This window comes from Scaptodrosophila lebanonensis, unplaced genomic scaffold, assembly GCF_003285725.1.
Source record: "Scaptodrosophila lebanonensis strain 11010-0011.00,11010-0021.00 unplaced genomic scaffold, SlebRS2 tig00000053-arrow-pilon, whole genome shotgun sequence".
Classification (NCBI taxonomy): domain Eukaryota; kingdom Metazoa; phylum Arthropoda; class Insecta; order Diptera; family Drosophilidae; genus Scaptodrosophila; species Scaptodrosophila lebanonensis.
The window spans coordinates 11,375,489-11,396,844 of record NW_022060548.1 but is presented as its reverse complement, the minus strand read 5'-3'; the positions used below and the strand labels follow the sequence as shown (position 1 = coordinate 11,396,844).

At 37.9% G+C, this 21,356-nt stretch overlaps 2 protein-coding genes across 2 annotated transcripts; one reads left to right on the top strand and one right to left on the bottom strand.

Annotated features, from left to right (window-relative positions):
* The first annotated feature begins 7 nt into the window (after positions 1-7).
* LOC115623906 (parafibromin) lies at positions 8-2,484 on the top strand. Its single transcript, XM_030518462.1, has 6 exons — positions 8-332; positions 392-1,167; positions 1,238-1,587; positions 1,661-1,823; positions 1,886-2,027; positions 2,093-2,484. The coding sequence occupies exons 1-6, from the start codon at positions 202-204 to the stop codon at positions 2,127-2,129; spliced, it is 1,599 nt and encodes a 532-aa protein (XP_030374322.1). The 5' UTR covers positions 8-201; the 3' UTR covers positions 2,130-2,484.
* An 869-nt stretch (positions 2,485-3,353) lies between these two features.
* On the bottom strand, positions 3,354-5,036 carry LOC115623734 (protein FAM114A2). The gene is made up of 2 exons (XM_030518244.1): positions 3,937-5,036; positions 3,354-3,873 (listed from the first exon to the last, which is right to left on the bottom strand). The coding sequence occupies exons 1-2, from the start codon at positions 4,971-4,973 to the stop codon at positions 3,477-3,479; spliced, it is 1,434 nt and encodes a 477-aa protein (XP_030374104.1). The 5' UTR covers positions 4,974-5,036; the 3' UTR covers positions 3,354-3,476.
* Positions 5,037-21,356: the final 16,320 nt, after the last annotated feature.

The following is a 21,356-nucleotide window of genomic DNA, read 5'->3' as shown; positions in this document are numbered from 1 at the left end:
ACATGCTATCGAGTAGTTTGGTGACGGCAAACTAATACGCGAAATATATGCGGAATGGCGTTTGCAATAAATAAAAAACCATTTTGAAGTGCATTTTATTAGATTTTAAGTGTACAAATTTGCATGGAACAGTGTTACGGCTCAAGCATTATCCATAACATAAATTTGAAAAAACGTGCGTAAAACGACGGCCACGCAAAAATGGCGGATCCTCTCAGTTTACTCCGCCAATATAACATAAACAAAAAGGAGATAATTGAGCGTGAGAATCAAATCATATTCGGTGAATTCTCCTGGCCGAAGAATGTCAAGACTAACTATCTCAAATATGGGTAAGTTGCGCTGCTGCATCTGCACAAATATCCAAGTTATCAACTCCATACTGTTGCAGCTCCGGCAAGAAGGGCGCTCCACGTGAATACTACACGCTGGAGTGCTTGCTATATCTGCTCAAGAATGTTATGCTGCAGCACTCGGTATATGTGCGTCAGTGTGCCGCCGAAGATATACCGGCTGTGAATCGTCCGGATCGTAAGGAACTGCTCGCCTATCTCAATGGCGAGACATCCACCTGTGCCAGCATTGACAAAAGTGCGCCCCTCGAGATACCCACGCAGGTGAAACGCGCCGCCGATGGGGATGCTATCAGTGGCGAGTCGGCGGCCAAAAAGGCGCGCTTTGAGGAGACACAGGTGCAGAAGGTGCGCGAACAATTGGCCGCTCGCTGGGATGTCAACCAAAAAGAGACCGCTGTCAACATGGACAATATTAAATCACTGTCAGAGACTATGTCGGTTGAGAAAATTGCGGCCATTAAAGCGAAACGCTTGGCAAATAAGCGAACGACTATTAAACGCACCGATAACGAGGAAGCCATGGGCACGGATTTGCGTGCCATTCTCGACTACGACGTCGACTCCACTAAGGATATTATCAGTCGTGAGCGGCAGTGGCGTACACGTACTTCTGTTCTGCAGAGTACAGGCAAGATATTTGCCAAAAACATTTTTGCCTTGCTCCAAGGTATAAAGGCACGGGAAGAGGGACGTAATCGTCCACCCACACAAACTGCCATCAAAATGCCCGAACCGCGTATATCTAAGCCTCAGCCACAGCTCTCGCAATATAATCGTTACGATCAGGAGCGCTTTAATCGTCAGAAGGAGGGTGAGTGGTGTGCCATTACCAATAATTTATGCTTAGCATTAATTTATTACTGTGTATGTTTTCTTTACAGAAACTGAGGGCTTCAAAATCGATACGCTGGGTACCTATCATGGCATGTCGCTGAAATCAGTGACGGAGGGCTCGTTGGCTCAGCGCAAGGCGCAAGGAAACATGCCGCTGCCAGGACCTGCTGTTGGACGTCCCAAAGAGCTGTTGCCCACCGCACAGGCTCGCCAACTGCCAGCTGCGAATGGCCCGAATAAGCGTCCTTCGCGCACCCCCATCATTATCATACCGTCTGCCAATACAAGCCTTATAACCATGCTGAATGTCAAGGATATTCTGCAGGAATTGCGGTTTATGTCAACAGCAGAGAAGAAAATGCAGGGCTGCCAGCGTGACAGTGAGGTTCTTTTGCAGGTTAGCTCAAATACTATATAATTTTTTTGATTTTGTACTTTATGTGTATAATTTTTTATTTTTGTAATTGCAGCGCAAACGCAATAATCAGACTGTATCCTATCGCATCATTGATAATCCATTGAAATTGACGCAACAAGATTGGCAACGCGTGGTCGCTGTTTTTGTGATGGGCCCACAATGGCAGTTTAAAGGCTGGCCCTGGGATGGCAATCCTGTGGAGATCTTCTCGAAAAGTGAGTGGCACACTAGAAGAAAAGCAAGGAAACGATGTTTTTTAACAATTGTTTTCTCGTAGTTTGCGCCTTTCACTTGTGCTTTAGTGAACTGAAATTGGATTCAAATGTGGAGCGTTGGTCAGTGACACTGTTGCGACTATCGCAAAATAAGCGGCATTTGGATCGCGCTGTCCTCAGTAAATTCTGGGAAACATTGGATAGGTGAGTGTAGCAGACATTTAAGCAAGCCACAAGCAATAACTGATTAATATTTATGCACTCCACAGATATATGTTGAAATATAAACCCGACTTGCGGTTTTAAATTCGCTTCTACCCATATTAAAACAAATCGTTTGACAGACAACCCTTTAGTTTAGTTCGCAACATGATTTAGAAGTAGTAGTTCTTTAACGTTTAGCTGCATCCTGCAAATGCATAACTACGTACAACATTTCGCAATAACTTTCCCGCATTGACCGCGTTTTCAATTATGCTTGATTCTTTGGATTACAGAGAGGAGCTCCTCACAAGACCTTTGTAATTTGTATTTCATTTGATTTAATTAGGAAGTAAACAAACAAATCAGTTTGTTAATCAATTGTAAAATGTAAACTATGCATGCTAAACTTTAAAAAAATTGTATACATAATTAGTTGTAATAAAAGTTATAAGTGAAACTCATGCAAATTTATATATTTTACTAAATATTGACAATTATTAATTTCGGCTACTTACAAACTGTTTCTGAATTACCCGGAATCACATGAATATGTATTGATTGGAAATAAGCATCAGTTGAAAAATTCGAAGCTTGAAATTTACGATTCCTTATAGTTTTCCAGTTTCAGGAAATATGTTGACTACAAGAAAAATAATAATTTGTAAGCGATATTCAAACAAAAGCTTTGTTTTGATTTTGAAAAGTTCAACAATATGTTGCAAATTAAAGAAAGTGCCATATAATTATTTAATTTTTTAGAAATTTCACGATTTAATTTTCGATTTGCCAGCGCTTAGGTACTTGGCATGAGAATCGCAGAGGAGGGCGCCCACAATATTTTTATTTAATTTATCAGAAATTTCACAATTTAATTACACAATATTTTTATTTAATTTTTCAAAAATTTCACTATTTAATTATCGATTTGCCAGCGCTTAAGTACTTGGTATGAGAATCGCAAAGGAGGGCACCCACAATATTTTTATTTAATTTAAGACAAATTTCACAATATTTTTATTTAATTTTTCAAAAATTTCACTATTTAATTATTGATTTCACAGCGCTTAGGTACTTGGTATGAGAATCGCAGAGGAGGGCGCCCACAATATTTTTATTAAATTTTTCAATTTAATTCCACAATATTATTTAATTTTCCAGAAATTTCACTATTTAATTCTCAATTTGCCAGCGCTTAAGTACTTGGTATGAGAATCGCAGAGGAGGGCGCCCACAATATTTTTTAAGCAGCAAGGGCGTTAATAATTTAATTGCTTGAGCCATCATAATCGCATTGCACTAATTGCTCCCATTAACAAATAGTGACAATTTGGAATGTTATCACATAGTATTGAATGCATATTATATTTAAAGAGATAGCATACAGGAGTTGAAGTTACCTTAAACAGATTAAAACCAAACTAGGGTATAAATACAACAACAAAAACATGACTAAACAGCGCCCATTTGCAATATTGGCGTAAATAGCTTATAGGCCTGCTCTATAAACTTAACGGCGGCCAACATTTCGGTGAACAGCATATTTGTATCTCGCGTCTTGGCCAACTCCTCATCACTGGTGCTCTTGGTACTTAAAATGGCCGCATAGCGATGCGTCAGACCCTGAAGATGGGCGTTGAATTGTTTGCAAAGATTCGCAATGCCGTCGACTTCGTTGGCAGTACTGTGATGGGACTTAACTAAAAGCAATTCGGCAATTTTGTGCAGCTTACACATTTCCAGGGCACACGCCTCGGAGAGTGCGTGTATACTCTTGGCATAGGTTTCCTCCAGATCGGCGGTCTTGGACTCTTCGGAGTCTAACCAGCCAAGTGATTGTGACCAGTGACTGAAATGAAAACAAAATAAAAGTAATATTTGATTTAATGCATTCGGAATTCGTTTTACTCACTTAGCAATGTCGTCGAACTGAATGCCTACTTCCGTGTCGGCTATGGTGGAGAGCAAACGTTCGCCCAGTCCTTCAGCCGCATAGTCGCCTTCACTTTCGCACTCCAAGTCCTCCAGATCGAGCAGCTCCTTCACCTCATTGATCGTTTCTTGTAGTTCGCTTAATGCATTTCCACTCACCGCCTCAAGAAGTGTGTCCAGCTTGAGTCGCGACTCCTTGGAGAGTATTTCTAAGGCTTCGTAATGCACCAGTCCGCAATAGTTCTCAAAAAGTATCTCGAAGCGTAGCTGCGCCTTTTGCTTCTCCAGCTCCAACTGCCGCAAGGAGTTCTCCATTTGATCGGCATCCTTTTTGGCTTCCAAGAGAATAGCGCTTAAATTGGGTTTATTTGCATCCAGGCCAAGTAATTTACGCTTGTTTATCAATTTGGGATCGTTCTCCTGCAGTATATTCATTGTTTTCTTGCCAATACCTTCGAGCGTGTCAAGGCCCGTGTTTAGTACTTTGGACCCCAAGGTGGTGACAAAGCCCAGTCCGAAACCGGGCGCACCAGGATCCCCGTTCTCACTGTCACGCGTTGGAGAAACTGCTTCCGTTTCTGCGGGCGCTGCTGCTTGCTCCTTCGCCTTCTCGGCTACATTGCTGCGCGCCAGCTCTTCGGGGTCGGGCACGCCTATAATTTGGTTCAAGCCCTGATTCACTTGGTTGGTTATGTTGCCCAATCCTTCGGTGGCTGTTGTCAGCACAGACGTTAGTTTGCCGCCCCACAGGCCCCACGACGAGGATCCAGACGATGGAGTTGTTGCCTTAGATGCCGTCATTTGTTGATCCTCAGCGGCTGGTGCTGATTGTGTTGTACTTGCGTTGTTGTTGCTTTTGTTGCTGCTCTCGCTGCTTACTGGTTTTTCGGGCTCTTCAGCCGCGGACAATTCCACAAATTTATCATCATCATCGCCCCAGTCATCCCAGTTGTCCTCCTCATCGCTCTGTTGCCAATCATTTGCGTTTTCTGATTGTTTTTTCGGTTTATTTGCCATAGCTTTGAGCTTCTCTTACCACGTATTTTACTTAATTTTACACTCCTCTGCCAACTTGTGCTAAACAGATTTGGTAGTTGGCGCTGCCATCTTGCACAATTTTTGACTGGCGTGCAACTTTACGGCCACAGAGGGCGCTGATGAACTTTATTTCAGATTAAAACAAATAATGGTATTTATCTTCAATTATTAAACGAAAGTGAAACATGTTTTCATTAAAAATTGTATTACTTATATATTAATATATTTTATTTACTTAATACTTTAGCACTTTTAACTGTATTGTTATGCTTAAGGTTAGATAAGGGCTTGGCTAAAAGTGCCGTTGCTGAAATGTGTCGTTAAATTAAAAAGTAATTTTTCAAAGTTCGATTAAAGTTTGTTTAATTATTGAATAGATTATATATTCGCTGAAAAGGGAAGGGCTCAGTAGGAGTAAAGTAAAAGACAATAGTCGCGGACCGCCGTGCGTCTGTTCGCTTTAGAGTTTTATTGGAGACTGACACTTTTGCTATACATATTCTTTATGCTTACATTCGTATGCAACAGTGACAGATAACTTGTAGATAACATAAGATTATTATCTGCTTATATTAACATGCGTGCATTGGTACTTATGTTTGTATTGATTTTCAACACCCTTCCTCAATGCAAACATGTTTTACAAAAATTTTCAAATCAAATTTAACAGCTTTGTAAAATGAACATGCTTCGCTTTAGGGAGATTTTTCGTTAAAATATCAGCTATCATTTCATTGGTTGATGTATACTGTAAAACAATTTGTTCTTCGTTTACAACCTGTCTTGCAAAATGATATCTAATATCAATATGCTTTGTTCTTTCATGGTGTACAGGATTCTTAGCTAATTGTTGAGCACTTAAATTATCGCCATGAAGAATAGTTGGAGTACTCGAGTCACCGCAGCCAATCTCCACTATAAGACGCCGTAGGTATATGGCCTCCTTACACGCAGTTGAAAGAGCCATATACTCCGCCTCCGTGCTGCTAAGTGCCACGCTGCGTTGCTTTTCAGATCGCCAGGATATGGGTCCTCCAGCCAAGTAGTATACATAGCCAGTATACGACTTGCGATCGATGCGGTCGCCACCCCAGTCTGCATCCACATAGCCGGTAAGGGGTTGTCCACACTCTTTGTAGTGCAACTTCAGGTCCACAGTTGACGCCAGGTATCGAAGCACATGTTTTACACCCACTAGGTGCTCTGCATGCGGATCTTGATTCCGTTGAGCTAACTTGGCAACGGAATGCAATATGTCTGGCCTTGTTGTAAGCGCCAGCCACATTAACTCGCCAATTGAAGACTGGTAGGATGCAATGTCAACCTTTTGACAATGCTCGCTGGTACATATCACTTGGAAACCAGCATCCAGTGGGGTCGCTGTAGGTCTACAGGTCTCGCATCCATGTTCACGCAATATGTCTTTGATGTATTGCGAATTGCTTAGCGAAATTTCGCCAAGCTCACCGTCGCGCTGCACTTCCATGCCAAGGAACAAATGCAGCTCTCCCTTGTCAACACATTCAAACGATGTTATAATGGCTGACTTGATGTTGGCCAAGTCCTCTTTTGATCGGCATGCTATAATTATATCATCAACATAAACAAGGATTAATGATAAGTCACCTCTTCCGTTCCTTTTGTAAAGACACGGTTCATTTTCACATGCTACAAAATCTATGCCTTGTAGTACACAATCGAGCTTGGAGTTCCACTCGCGCCCCGACTGCTTCAATCCATATATTGCCTTTTTAAGCAATAAAGCCTTACTTGGATTATTGGGATCTGTGTATCCCTGTGGCTGCTTCATATAAACAGTTTCATGCAGGTCGCTATTCAAATAGGCGGTACACACATCTATCTGGTGAAGGTACAGCTTCAATTCCGCTGCTAACGCCAAAATAAACCGCACGGTTTCCAATCTGCAAACGGGTGAGAACGTCTCTACATAGTTCACGCCATACTTCTGGGAGCACCCTTTAGCAACGAGTCGTGCCTTGAAACGTTCGACTTTTCCATCAGAGTCACGTTTCAGGCTGTATACCCACTTGCAACCAACTGCTCGCTGATCTTTTGGTAAATCAGCCATCTGCCAGGTTTCGTTTGATTGTAGTGCCTGATATTCCTTTTGCATCGCCTCTTGCCAGAATACTGCATGTGTGCTACCAACGGCCTGATCATAGGATGTCGGAACCATTACGTCACTAGCAACCAATGCTCCAAGCACATTGTATTGCTTTCTTGGACGACCAGGTTTACCATTTCGAACAATTTTAGGCCGGCCTGGCCCAATCTTCACAGTATCCTCGTCAGAGTCTTCTTTTTCGACTGCACTCTCATATGCGTTGGAGCTGCTGTCGTCAGAACTGTGCTCACTGTCATCGTCGTCGATGCTTCTGTCACCATCCGTGTGAGTGACATGCTCTTGAACCTCGCATGCAGGAAAATCTACCGTAACGGTATCTTCATTGGTATGACCACCACAACGCTCATCAAATAGAATGTCTCGTTTTTCGACAATCGTCCTCGTCTCTGGGTCGTATAACCGATAGCCTTTGGCTGCTACCGAATACCCAACCATACGGTACTCATGCCCTTTGGGTTTGAATTTGCCTTTACGGGGACCCTTTGCAAGTGCAACTGCAATGGAACCAAAAACTTTTAGATGGCTAACACAGGGTTTCTTACCTGTCCACGCTTCCATTGGAGTCAGGTTGTTCAGTGCACTGGTAGGTGATCTGTTTCTTATGTATACTGCTGTGTTGACTGCTTCGGCCCACAAAGACTCGCCTAGGCCCGACTGCACCAATAAGCATCTGGACATCTCCGTTAATGTCCGGTTTGCTCTTTCCGCCACGCCGTTCTGCTGCGGAGTATAAGCCACGGTCAATTGCCTTGCAATACCATGGTGTTTCAGGAAACCGTTGAATGTTGTGTTGACAAACTCGCCTCCATTGTCGGTTCGAATACATTTGAGCTTTTTATCTGTTTGCCGTTCAACCAAGTTTTTAAATTCGACGAACTTACTGAACACTTCATCTTTCTTCCGCAAAAAATAAACAAATATACGCCTGGACTTGTCATCGATGAAGGTCAGAAAGTATTTGGATCCAGCAAGTGACTTCGTGTCGAATGGGCCGCATACATCAGCATGAACCAGTTCCAACAGCTCTTCGGCACGGTTAGTGCTTACCTTTGGGAATGGCTGTACATGTATTTTGCTTAGCATACACGTTTTGCAATTCAAGTTGTCTGGGAAAAAAACCTTTCCAATACCACGCACTAGCTCTTTGCTGATCACTTCCTTCAGACTGGTAAAATTTAAATGGCCATAACGCTTATGCCACAATGTACCATCTGATTCAGTTGCGGAATAACACCTATTTTGTTTGCCTTGAAACATATAAAGGTTCCCAACTTTATTCGCTTTCAGTATACACTCGCCGTTTTGTATAACTTTAGCAAAATGTGGCCCAAAATGTATAACATTGTTCTTTTGCACTGACCGGCTGACGGACATAAAGTTGCCATTCATTTTCGGTACATACAGTACATCTGACAACACCAAGGTACAAAGTTCTGTCTGTAACTTCACCTCTCCTCTGCCTTCGGCCTTCAGGAAACCAGCGTCAGCTAAACCGATCATTTCAGTGTGCGCAATAAATTTTGAAAATAACGTCTTATCGCAACACATATGGCTTGTTGCTCCGCTGTCCAGACACCACATGTTGTTCTCTATCTTTCCAACGTCCAACGCATTTAACAAGCTGCTCTGCTTTTCCATCTCTTTCTTTGTCGATTGCTTTTTCCCTTCACCGCGAATTTTCTCACGCTTGCACTGTGCCTTGTAGTGCCCTTTTTCGCCGCAGTTGTAGCAAACGACGATTTTTGAATTCCTTTTTGAATTCGCTTTGGAATGCGCGACGATCTGCTGCGTAGCTATAAATGCTCTTGCATTCTCGCTCTCTCCATCTGCATTGCCTCTGCGCTCTCCCTCTTCCATCAGCTTGATACATAACACATCAAATGACGGTAAATTGTCACGCGTCTCAATGGCGACGACAAAATTTTCGTATGGTTCGGGCAAGCTTGACAACAACACGATTGTTTTTAACTCATCATTTAATTCGATGCCAACTGTACACAAACCATCCAGAATTTCGTTAAATTCGTGTATGTAACTTGAAATGCTTTGGCCTTGAAACATGCGTTTGCCTAGCAATTTCTTGTACAGCGACACTTTCCGTACAGGTCCACTCGGCTGATGAACGTCCTTTAACTTTTTCCATGCCTCGTACGAAGTGTTGCAATTTTTAATGAAGCCCAATTGTGAAGCTTTTACACTTAGCGTTATAATTGCTAATGCCTTTTCATCTTTTGGCCTTGAACTCTCAGTATTACTAGGTTCAGCACCTGATGCCACACTCCACAATTCCGCGTGCACTAAGACAGATCGCATCTGTATGCTCCATGAGTCATAGTTATGCTCTTCCAATTTGTCTATTTGATATAGCGCACTCATTTTTTAAATGTTATATTTCTTGAGTCACCAAACGATTACTATTTCACAATACTTTGAACTTCTCCTATGAGCCTATATGCCCTGGGCCCATAACCTATTGAATAGATTATATATTCGCTGAAAAGGGAAGGGCTCAGTAGGAGTAAAGTAAAAGACAATAGTCGCGGACCGCCGTGCGTCTGTTCGCTTTAGAGTTTTATTGGAGACTGACACTTTTGCTATACATATTCTTTATGCTTACATTCGTATGCAACAGTGACAGATAACTTGTAGATAACATAAGATTATTATCTGCTTATATTAACATGCGTGCATTGGTACTTATGTTTGTATTGATTTTCAACATTAATTGCTTAACATATATAATAAATTCATGAAAAGCAACAGAAATTAAATGCAAAAAAGCAATAAAAAACGACTACAAATAAAACAAGAAGCAGAAATTATAACAAAGGATTTGAATATGCGCCTGTGGCTGCGTTACTTTTCAGAAGCTGCGCAATGTCCTTAACCTTAAATAACTGAGGCAGTCTTAAGGCACAAACACAGCTACATAATCTCACACTCTAGGCAGGACGCGCTGAATAACAACAAATTTTCTGCTCCTATTAGAAGCACATAAATTATTGCAACCTGTGTCACTCCTGCAGGCGTGTCTATGCATATACATACATATATCTATATATGTGACACTGTGAGCGTGTTTGTGTTTATGTATCTAAGCCTAGTTGGGCTAGGGACTGGGGACTGTAATGGTATGCGTGCACGCACATTTACATGCTTATATGTGTATACATATATGTATGTGTGCGTGTATATGCAAATTGATGGCAATGCATACAAATTGAATTGATATTAGTTTGTAAATTATTTAAGCAACGAAATACCAAAGGTGTCGTCGGAGCTTGTCAGATGCTTATGGAAAGTGTTTGACTACAGCTACGAAAAGAATTGGAAAAGAAGCAAAAAAAACAGAGTAGTAGATGAAATTTATACCTAAATTGGAGCGGAATTTAAAACAGAATCAAAATCGAAAATCTACTACTCAGAAGGATTGTTTTTTTATATTGTACTTCAATAAGTCCTTAAATATGTTGCATTAACAATTAAGTAGAGTACTATATATATTTATTCACCTAATATTTTGTAAAATCAAAAATAATATATATATTTGAGAAGCTTTATAGGAAGTCTCTTATCGTAATGTTAATGAAAAAGCACATTTTATATAAAGTTGCTCAACTTCTGAAATATAAGTATGCATATTACTTCCCAATTCTATCAAATTAGGCATAAATTTCTTCTAATACACACACACACACACACACACACACGAACACACTCTCCCACCCAAACAATGTCCCATATAATTGCACTCATAAATTAGAGGCACATACTCACACACAACTCGTTCGTCGCTTCCGGTCTTCTGCAAAAACTTTCGCCTAACCAGCATATAAATTTGACGAGAGCAAACAAACGCACACACACACACACACATGCACACATATATGCGTACATAAAAAGAGAGACAAAAGACTAACCGAAGCAACGAAAATTAACAAACCAACACAAATTTACGCACACACCTGGGCATAAACAAAGAATTTTCATAAACTTGCTCTGAACACACTTCTTAGGCAGCCACAACAATACAAACGATATACAAGTGGCAGACGAAGAAGAAGAACAAGAAGAAGAAGAAGAAGAAGAGAGGAGGAACAGGAAGATGCCACCGCACGCATATTTCGTCAAGCAAACTGCCATAAAATGCTTGGGCCAAATTTATCTTTTGCTAGCAACAACAACAACAACAACAACAAATATAACAACAATAGCGCAGCAGCGACTTAAAAAGAACTCACTCGACCTACTTGTAGTTGCGAGCGCTGCTTACCTCTTCTTCTTCCTCTTCTTCTTCTTCTTGCTTATACTGCTTGTGGCGGCTTGTGTTCATGTCGTATGAGTAATTTTTTAATTAAAAAATTTGAAATAGCATTCGAATGACAGCGTGTGGCCAACAGGGTTGCCATTCTCGCCAAGAATTTCGGGCTGTGTCAGGTGCTCTATTCCTTGTCTCAACCAATCAGGCGGTGAGGTGGGCAGGCTGTCGTTAATTAAGTAAACTCCATGGGAAACTCATTTACTATTTATGTGTGAGTTGCGCTAAAATTAGCATTACACGTTAGTTGGCAATTGGCATTTCGTTGGAGTTCGTTGTAATTTCCTCGATGAACTCACTTCCTCGCCGTCAAAGGAGCTTACAGCCTCCTTGCTACATATTCGTAATTGCTTGTTCGGTGTCTTGCATACCTTTTAGTGTCAAAAATTAAATGTAAATTTGCCATCGGCAATGTGTATTGGCACTCAAAGACACGCAAGGCGAGGCGTCTCAGGAGACGTGCTGCCACATATTTACCCATGGATATGACAGTAAGCGAAATAAATATCGTTACATTTTGTAATAATTATAATAGAAATAATAACAATCATTTTCAATCGGTGTCGGTTCATAAGCATTTGCATACATTATTAAATGTGGCATCAGTATGGAAGATTTGTCATTAGGTATACACAGCAGGGCAGCTGGACAAAAATTCAATATTTTTTACAAATTTTGTTTTTACACACTTAAATATTCTGTCCAACCGAAATATTTGTATTTTATGAATTAACTAAACGCTTAGTTATTTTTAATAGTTGGTAAAGCCGTTTATTGTTTGTTTTGTCGCTGAAGTATGTTTATTTTGAATTGATTTTTTGAGAAAAATTAGAATATACATATATGAAAGGCAATCTGTTTTTGAAAAAAAAAAAATATTCTGTCCAGCTGTGTATATATTCTTAATTAATACCACCTGTTCACTGGAACGTACAACTTTTAGTATATACATAAAAATTTAATTGCTAAACTTAATGATATTATTGTATATTTTAAACACGTATCCAAGAAATTAAAGACTTAAAGAATTGCTTTTGAAAAAATGAATGGAAAACGAAATAAATAAATGATTGAAAAAATGAATGAAAAAATGAAAAAAATTAATGTTTAAAAAGCTCACACATCTCTCGAATGCAGTGCTATCTGAAAAATAGTCTTGAAGCTTTTTTGACTTAGTTTTTTTTTCACTTACCAAAACCAGTGGAGGCTGAATAATTATTGATAAAAATGACAGTCAAAATTAATTTTGAGTGTGTTTTAATTTAATTTAATTTTTGTGAAAATAGCTAAAAGTAAAAAAAAAAATTATTTTGCATTAAACATCAGGCTCGGCTTCTTAAATAAAACATTATTCTGTTTTCCAGCTTTCTTAAAAACACATCTTCTTCTGGATAGTTGTTTTTATTTTTATTTATTTCAGTCTGTAAGCAAAAAGAAACATACTTGTAATTTCTTAATTTCTAATTTATCTGAGTTGGCTGCCTTAAGGGCAATAGGCATAGTAGGTAGTCTAAAATGTAAAGTTGCAAGTTTTAATCAATTTAAATACTCGATTTGTCAAATTAAAGTCTGCAACTCATCACGGTCATTCTGCTGATGTTTGATATTAGTAAGTATAGTATATATCACTCGATTTTGTCTTACCCATTGAACAGCATTTGTCAAAACATAAAAAAATAGCATATACAAGTAGATTTTAAATTACTTTATTTTTTGGCCAGTCTGTTGTCCCCAAATCTGGAGAACGTACTTTTCTTCGCCAGTTGGCGAATACGGCAATAATATGCGGCTGGAAGTTAGTGCTTTGGTCAAATATGATGCGTCAGTTCTTGGTCTCCTGCTCTTACTTCAGCCCCTCTGCGGGGAGTAGTAATATTTTTTCTTTTCAATTCAACATTTTTCAATATATACATGTAAAAAGATGGCACATAGATTTTATTTTAATGTTAATCTGTTAGTTATTTGTTGCAAGATGAAACTAGATTAAATACTAGTTTAATAATAATAATTACATGTTGTGTATACAATATTTTGTATTAACAAAATTATATTAATATTTGTTGCAGTGTAGCTTACATTTCAGCGCCAGCTGCTGCAGCAACACCTACAAAGTATGCTACACAAAATTAAACTTGAAAATTTGTTTTAACTACGAACACACAGACGCGGAGCTGGGACAAGGACGTGACAAGCCGAAAGGAACTTCAAGTTACACACAAACACGAACACACACTCACACACATACATACACATATTGGCGTGTCTGTGTGCCTTTGCTGACTGACATCTTTGTCATTTTTCCCACAAGCAACTAATATCAGTTCGAATTCTTGTTGCTGTTAGTTTTGTTGTTGTTGTACAATGTTATTGATACCTCAGCTTCCGCTTACAACATAAACAGGCACACACACACACACACACGAAGATACAAAGATACAAACACACAAATTCATTCACATAACATGATACGAAACCCTTTTGGCAAAGCCCCAAGCATATTGTCTCAATGTGGGTGCTCTGCTATCTGTGTGTGTATAAATTTTATTCCCCTACGTTGCACACACACACTGCCACACACAGCACACACACTTGTACAGAGACAGAGGCTCGTGTTTAGATCAAGCCCTGGGAGTTTGTTGATGACAATAAAGCAAACTTCCAGCTGTTTATTAACATGTTTCTTTGTCAATACACACACACTCATGCCTACATATTTACATATTGCTAAACTGACGTTGATAGGCAAGATATAGGTTTTGTGTATGTTAATGTGTGTATGTTTGTGTGTGTGTATAAACAAGTTTCGCTTTACAAGTGAAAAATTCCTTTAGGCCAAAGTGTGCATTAAGAAGATTGTTTTACTATTGTTGTAATACACTTACATATTGCCACAGCTGCCGTCGCCGCCGTCGCCTTCGTCCTTGCTATCTTAACTACATTGCCAGGACTACCCTGTCCTGGCCCGCCACTCCGAATGCCGCTCTTACCGTTGTCGTTCCACTCAACAAAAGGATTCAAATTTCATTAAATCTCATACAAAAGTATCAAAATGCCATTGTTGTCATGGAGCACATACCCTCACCCACATCCACATCCACACCCACACACACACACACGCACACTGCACTTTCCCAGGTCCCGGCCCCTCCACCTCGTTGCCGACGGCATCGCATATTGTCGTCGTTCTCGACATTACGCTGCCATCTGCATGCCTCTCTGCCAATGTGCTGGCGCTCTGGTATTGGCAACTGCTTTTACTTTGGCCTTTTCTCTCTATTAGATTTACGTTTGAAGTTCTTAAATGCGTGTGCTTAATGCTTGTGACACCCACACCCACACCCACACACCCATCCACTGATACACACACACACACACATGTGTTTTGTTGTCTTGTAGTGTAGTGTTTGGTCAGGCTTAGTGTCGAGCATTGATCGTATCTGCCTTAATGGAAAACTTAATAGACAATGCATATGACATTGGCGCAGGACAGCATTTTGTTGACATTTACAACAAACACAAAAGCAGTTGTTGGTGCCAAACAACAACAACAGCAACAATTACCCATACAACAACAATTGCTGTTTTCCAAATGTTCAAATGCCTCGCAATATCGCTGGATAATCATCAGCAGGTTTATTTTATTTTTAGTTTGTATTTATATGCAATTGTGCGGCCTTACGTTGCTGGTTTAGTTACAATTTAGCAGCTTATATCTCGTTGCAGACCAAAGCTGTGTGGCTTAGAAATGTCCTTAATTTCATGAATGTGTGGACTACAGAAAGGGTGGAGGTCACCATTCAGGAAAGCACAAAACTGGAGCCTTTCACGTCGTCTAAGGCGAACACAGGGGAACTATCACAATCACAAAACCACAGCCTCTAACCGCCCATTGATTAGAGAAGTATTGAAGTATTTGTTAATAGATTAATTAAGTAAAAAATATAGAAAGCTATTTATTTAAATAATCAAAGCCAACACAGGAACACAACAAGACTTTTACTCAAAATTCGAAATAAGCAATATTTTGGCTTAAGGTTCGGACTTTTAAAAAATATTTTAACTGGAAACATAAAAAATTAAATATATTTCTGAAAAAAAAAAACTGTAGAATTCGTTACCTTCGTCATTTAAAAACTCCGGTAGTTTTCTGAATGTGACATAATATTTAAAAGCGTACTCTCTAATTTCTATTTTCAACGACATTATTAGCCTTCCAAATGCTCTGGATTGATCTGTAATTGTAACTCTAAATAAATAAAACTGAAACACACCCATAAAGTCTTAACAGAAAAAAGAGCAGGCCAATCCAATAAAAAAATAGCTTCTAAACAGGTCCTTAAGAATAAGGGAGATAATAAAAATATTGTTGGTCTCGCAAAGAATTTTTGGTATTCCTGCAAATGATTTTGAATTTTATAAGAATTGTCGATAGAAGCTTCGATTACAATATTTGTTTACTTATTACAAACTGAAGGCTGATTATTTATATATTAAGTGTATAATAGAATAGTTGTATTCTACATTTTAACGTTTTAACTCCACGCACATCCTTTTGAAATTAAATTTTAACTGTCCACGAACTTAAAGCTTAGTCTCAAAATCAAAATAAGTAGAAGGAATACCATTTTTGTGCTTTGGTAAGCATTTGGCAGATCAATAAATTGGAGTTTTATTTTATTTTGTAAGCACAGTTTTCAGAACATCAGTTGTTGCTCAGTAACATCCTTTCTTTTTACCAAAATTTGCTTTCCAAATAAGTGCAGACCCGTTTTTGAAGCTGCTGTCAGCATCTCTGTTTTAAATTAGATTCCAGCAGACCTACTAAAAGCTATAAAAACACATCAATTTATGAAGTAGAAAATGGCTTGTAATCTAATCGTTTGTTTTGTTTTTTTCACCGAGTGTTTACTTACATTTTACATTTTAGATAAATGAAGGGACTGGCATATTCATACATACTCGTTCAGAGTATACAAATGAAAATAAAATGCTTCACCTGAATGGCCTCAACAATAACAGTTCGTTTTATATTTCAGCAAATTTCATTTCCATTTCATTTTAACTTTACAAACTAGCTTACATTTACAGTTGATGTGAAACGTTTGCCCGAATTTAAATAAAATTGGCAATTCATCAGAATAAATATTGCAAAATTGAATGCATTTCAGCTGCTCGGACTTAATAAATGGCAACAATCAAATAATCCACTCTATCTGACAACTACGCCCAAACGAATTCAATAAAGTAATACTGCAATTTAGAAAATTATTTACCAGCGCTGCATGCGAAGCAAAACCTTTAAGCTACATGTAAAAAGGGACTTAAAGTGAAAAATAAATAAAATAGATGTATGCCATGCACATGTAATAAAAGCTTAAACAATTGGGTTTACCCTCACACTCCCCCGTCCATCTTCCTACTAAGTGCCTACATGGCGTATGTGTAATGCATATTTTTGTGCCTCTGCTCGTACGCCGGCCAATGATTTGCGGTTGCCCGCAACGTTTGGCCCAATGCACAGGAAGCTTATAAAATTTTTGGTATTTCATTTTGTTTACAACTATTCTGCGGACATCGTTGAGCGACGCACGACGAAGTAACTGCGGTCGGTTGGTTTGTCTGGCCAGAGTGCTTGTTGTTTTATTTCCAGTTCCTACTGTGGTTGTATGTAGTTGTAACTGCTGGCCATATATTTGGCAGTAATATGTAATAATTTGTGGCTTGACATTGATTTGTAAGTAAAATGCACAACGGCAGAAGCTACAGATTCAAGCTAAACTATTATAAATAAGTGTGAGGGAGTGATTTAAAGTTTGTGGAGCATATGCATGAAAAATGGACTGATGGACGCAGCTGAAACGGGAAGTGAAGTTAGTCCCTTAAACAAGTTAAAAAGGGTAATAAATTTTAGGAAAAGTGGTAGTAAAAATTTAAAATATAGACTACAATATATAAACTAAAAGGTATAATTTAAATAATTAACTATTTAAAATGTATATTAATATATGTATTATATTATATTATACTTGTATGTACATAAATAACGTGTATGCCAAAAATTATATATTTAAACAAAAATAGTGTAGAAATACAAATAATTATATTTTGATATAGCTAACAATGTTTTCAATAATTTATAAACTAAATCTACGAAATCTAAACAAATTCTTAGTCAATAATCAAAATTGAAAATAAAGTAGTTTTAGTTACAATTTGTTAAAGAATTTGTAAAGAAAAGTACGTTAAATGGCAAAAATTATAAATTTAAACAAAAATAGTATAGAAATACAAATACATATTGGTATTATTAAAAAAAATCTACGAAATCTAAACATATTCATAGTAAATAATCAAAATAGAAAATAAAAAAGTTATTGTTTTAAATTTACAAAAAATTTGTAAAGAACTCATTAAAAAAGCTTAAGTGGTTAAAACCGATTTTCAACTTAATAGCTTGGCGGTGTCAACAAAATGTCTGTTGAGTTTCAAATTTGCATCCGTAACTCACCAGTCAAACTTCACCACACCGAACCAGGCTGCCAATTCTCCACACGGTGTGCTTCAGCCTGTGTTGTGTAGTGGCTCTCCACCAGATCACTATTCCTGTTAGTGAGAGTACTAGTCTTCTCGCTTGCGTAACCCGCAGCACTCCTGATTAATGCTTCATCTACTTACTCTCCACACATTACGCTTCAACCTTCTCGCTTGCGTAACCGCCCAGCAATTAGATTTCTTTTCACATAAATTAAATAGTGCATATTTAATTTCAAATTAAAATTAATAAAAGTACTTTGACGGAATTAAATAACAAATCTAACTAACTACTACATAACTAATGCAAATAATTTAATACACAGATGTATATGGTTTTTTCTTAAAGTTCAAATTAAATCTCTTGTAAAGCTGATTTAATTACTCGAGGGAAAAATGTGTTGGCTTTGCCAAAAACCAACAAAAATATGTACATAAATAAAAAGTCAGAAACATATAAAATTTATTTGAAAGAATAACATAAAATAACAATTTAAAGTGAAACTAATAAAAGGTGTAAGTCAATGAATATACACGTATGTATATTTAATTTATTTTCTTCAATTTATTATAAATACAATTAGCTGCCATGCACATGTTTTTAATAAAGTAGACATATTGCTATGTAAATATATTTGTACGAGGGTAGTTCCAAAAGTACATGACCAGACTTATGTTAATATAAGTAGATTGCGCAAGTTGGCTGAAGTTCTCGCAAATTCGCTAGTATTTTATATTGATTACTAAATGTTTATTAATGTAAATGAGCGCTCTTGGTAGCTGTTTGACTTCTATTCTCATATTAACTTTTTGATATTGAGATTTTTTAATATCAACACATATTGAGGACTTGTTTTCAGCTCTGCCACACACAATTATAAAATGTAGCGTCTCTACAGAGTTTTGTATTGATTACTGTGGCTCAATACTACTCTTAGATTAATTCATTTATTGCCTTCCATTTAGTTCTTCCCACTTAGTCTGCGACACAGCCCCTGCTATCCGCAATCCAAAATTGGCAAAATTGGCAGTGGCAGCCGCCGTTTCAATATCAATGCTAGCCAGATGGCGCTAAGCTGATGACTGAGCTCCGATTGTGGGAGCTTGTTTAATTTATGTTTTTGATATGCTGAACTTTTGCGTGCGGTATTTACAGCGAACAGTGTGCGCCTCGCTGATGAGTTGACAAAAGCTTAATGGCACTTAACGTAAGCAAACAGGCGACACCCAAACACACCCACACACACACACACACACACAGACTCATAAACACCAATACATACATAGAGCAGGCTATAATGACAGCTGCGTGCAGACGTTGTCGTCATCGCCATTTTGTAGGCAATGGCATTGAAGCGGAAAACGTATTTTAGTGATTTTTAATGCGAAAGCAATTTGAAAAGTTTGTTTGCCAAAAGTTCTAATGATAGAGACATGCTGTTCCACGAATGTGTGTCTGTGTGTGTATATTGCTGATTTGTGGTGATTAGGGCTTGGTGGCAAATTTTTGAGGCTGGCACACACACACGCAGTCACAGCAACACACCCACATTGGCAGTTGATTGAAATAATTGAGGCAGGCTGCTCAAGATTCGAAGCTGGGTTTGGGCTTGGGCTGCTAAGAAGATTGGCGCGTGTGCGCCCATAAGTAGGCTTATGAATTGCCAAATGTGTAAATTAGTAAATAAAGTAGGCACCGCAAGTTGTTGACAGGCACCACGCAGAGGAAGTTCTTCGCTTGGTGACACCTGAAGGAAAATACTCGAGTTTAAAATTTTCGCAAGTTATGGCGTTATATTTTACTCCACTTTGGGGTTAAGCGATATGAAGTTCGTTTAAATATAAACAACTTTGCATTCGCCGTTATTTAATGTCACTAAAATAAAATTGAAGGCCGTAAATAAATAAGACTACTCCGATAAATATTAATTTCATCTTTATTGAACTGAACCAGTTATTCCTATAGAGTACTATTTATGTGAAATGCTATTTAATTTGGCTGTTGATCTAAGGTATGTTCCTTGCAACTTAGTAACTTAGAAGTGAAACCAAATACCATATATTTATCAAGTCCAATATCAGCAGCAACAATTGTGAGACTGCGTGTTGCAACAAAAGTTTCCGATGAAAGATTTTTATAAAACATATATATGTACATAATATGTATGTAATTACACTATTCATTTTAACTAAAATCTTCTTCATCAATTATGGGAAAAATAACGACCAGTTGTAACGACCTGCATTTATGATTAAAGTGAAAGTTGGGAAATCTGTACATGTATAGAAAGTATATATAGTCATTGAGATCTGTGTTACTGCGATTTTTTCTTGTGTAATTATTAGATTGAAATCTTTTCTAATTACGCTCAGGGGACAACAATACAGTCGCGAGTTCTACAAAACTTCTGTCAACACTTGACTACAAAAAATATTTCCTGCCTACAAGTATTTTTCACTTAGCCATGTCGTAATTGGTGCGTTTTTCTTTGCGCTATTTCATCACTCTTATATCCAGTTGGATTTGTTAGACCGGTTTAACTTATCTCGCTCTGGTTCTTTGCTTGCTTCGCTGTTGTTTTCATCATTGCTTGTTCTTGCTGATATGCAGGACTCTAAGTTTCCAAAAAGTCTAAAAAGAAAATGACATTCAAATGTCGGTAATGACATCATTTGACAATAAAATAATCTTCACTTTGAATTATTAATTGGATATATAACAAATATTACCAATGCCTTGAGCCTACAAATAACTTTAAACGTACATTATTAGTTACCAAAATAGTCAATTAATTTAAAAGATATATACAGTAGGAGCTCGGTAACTGCAACCCTCCATACATGCGATTCTTTGATTTTGTTAACTCTATAAAAAATGATAATCCAATAAAAGGCATTATAGGATTGCTTAAGGAGTTTCTTTAGATAGCTGTTATTAAAAGCCTTAATTAGTAAATAGTGCATGCAAAAATAAAAGATATGTTCAACAATAAATTTACTAATAAAAATTATGTTAAGAATACTTACATATGTACGTATTTCTATCTAATAACTATCTGGCCACTGTGGCGTTGTCGCAGTGTGCTGTTGCCAGATTGTGTAAAATATATGTGAAGGCAAAAGCAACAATTATAAAAAGAGTGCATTAACCGTTAACTCTACAAGAATTACATCTTGTGCTTATGTGTAGATTAATCTTTTTCGATTTTTTGTCATTTTCGGTAACTTGTGATAAGATCGAAATTTTCGCAATTGGGAAATAATAAAATGAAAGTTAAATTGAACATTTTGAAACATAAATAAAATTGTTTCTCATTTCAAATTAAGTTAATAACAGCCTTTATTTATTTATCATTTTTGAAGCTAA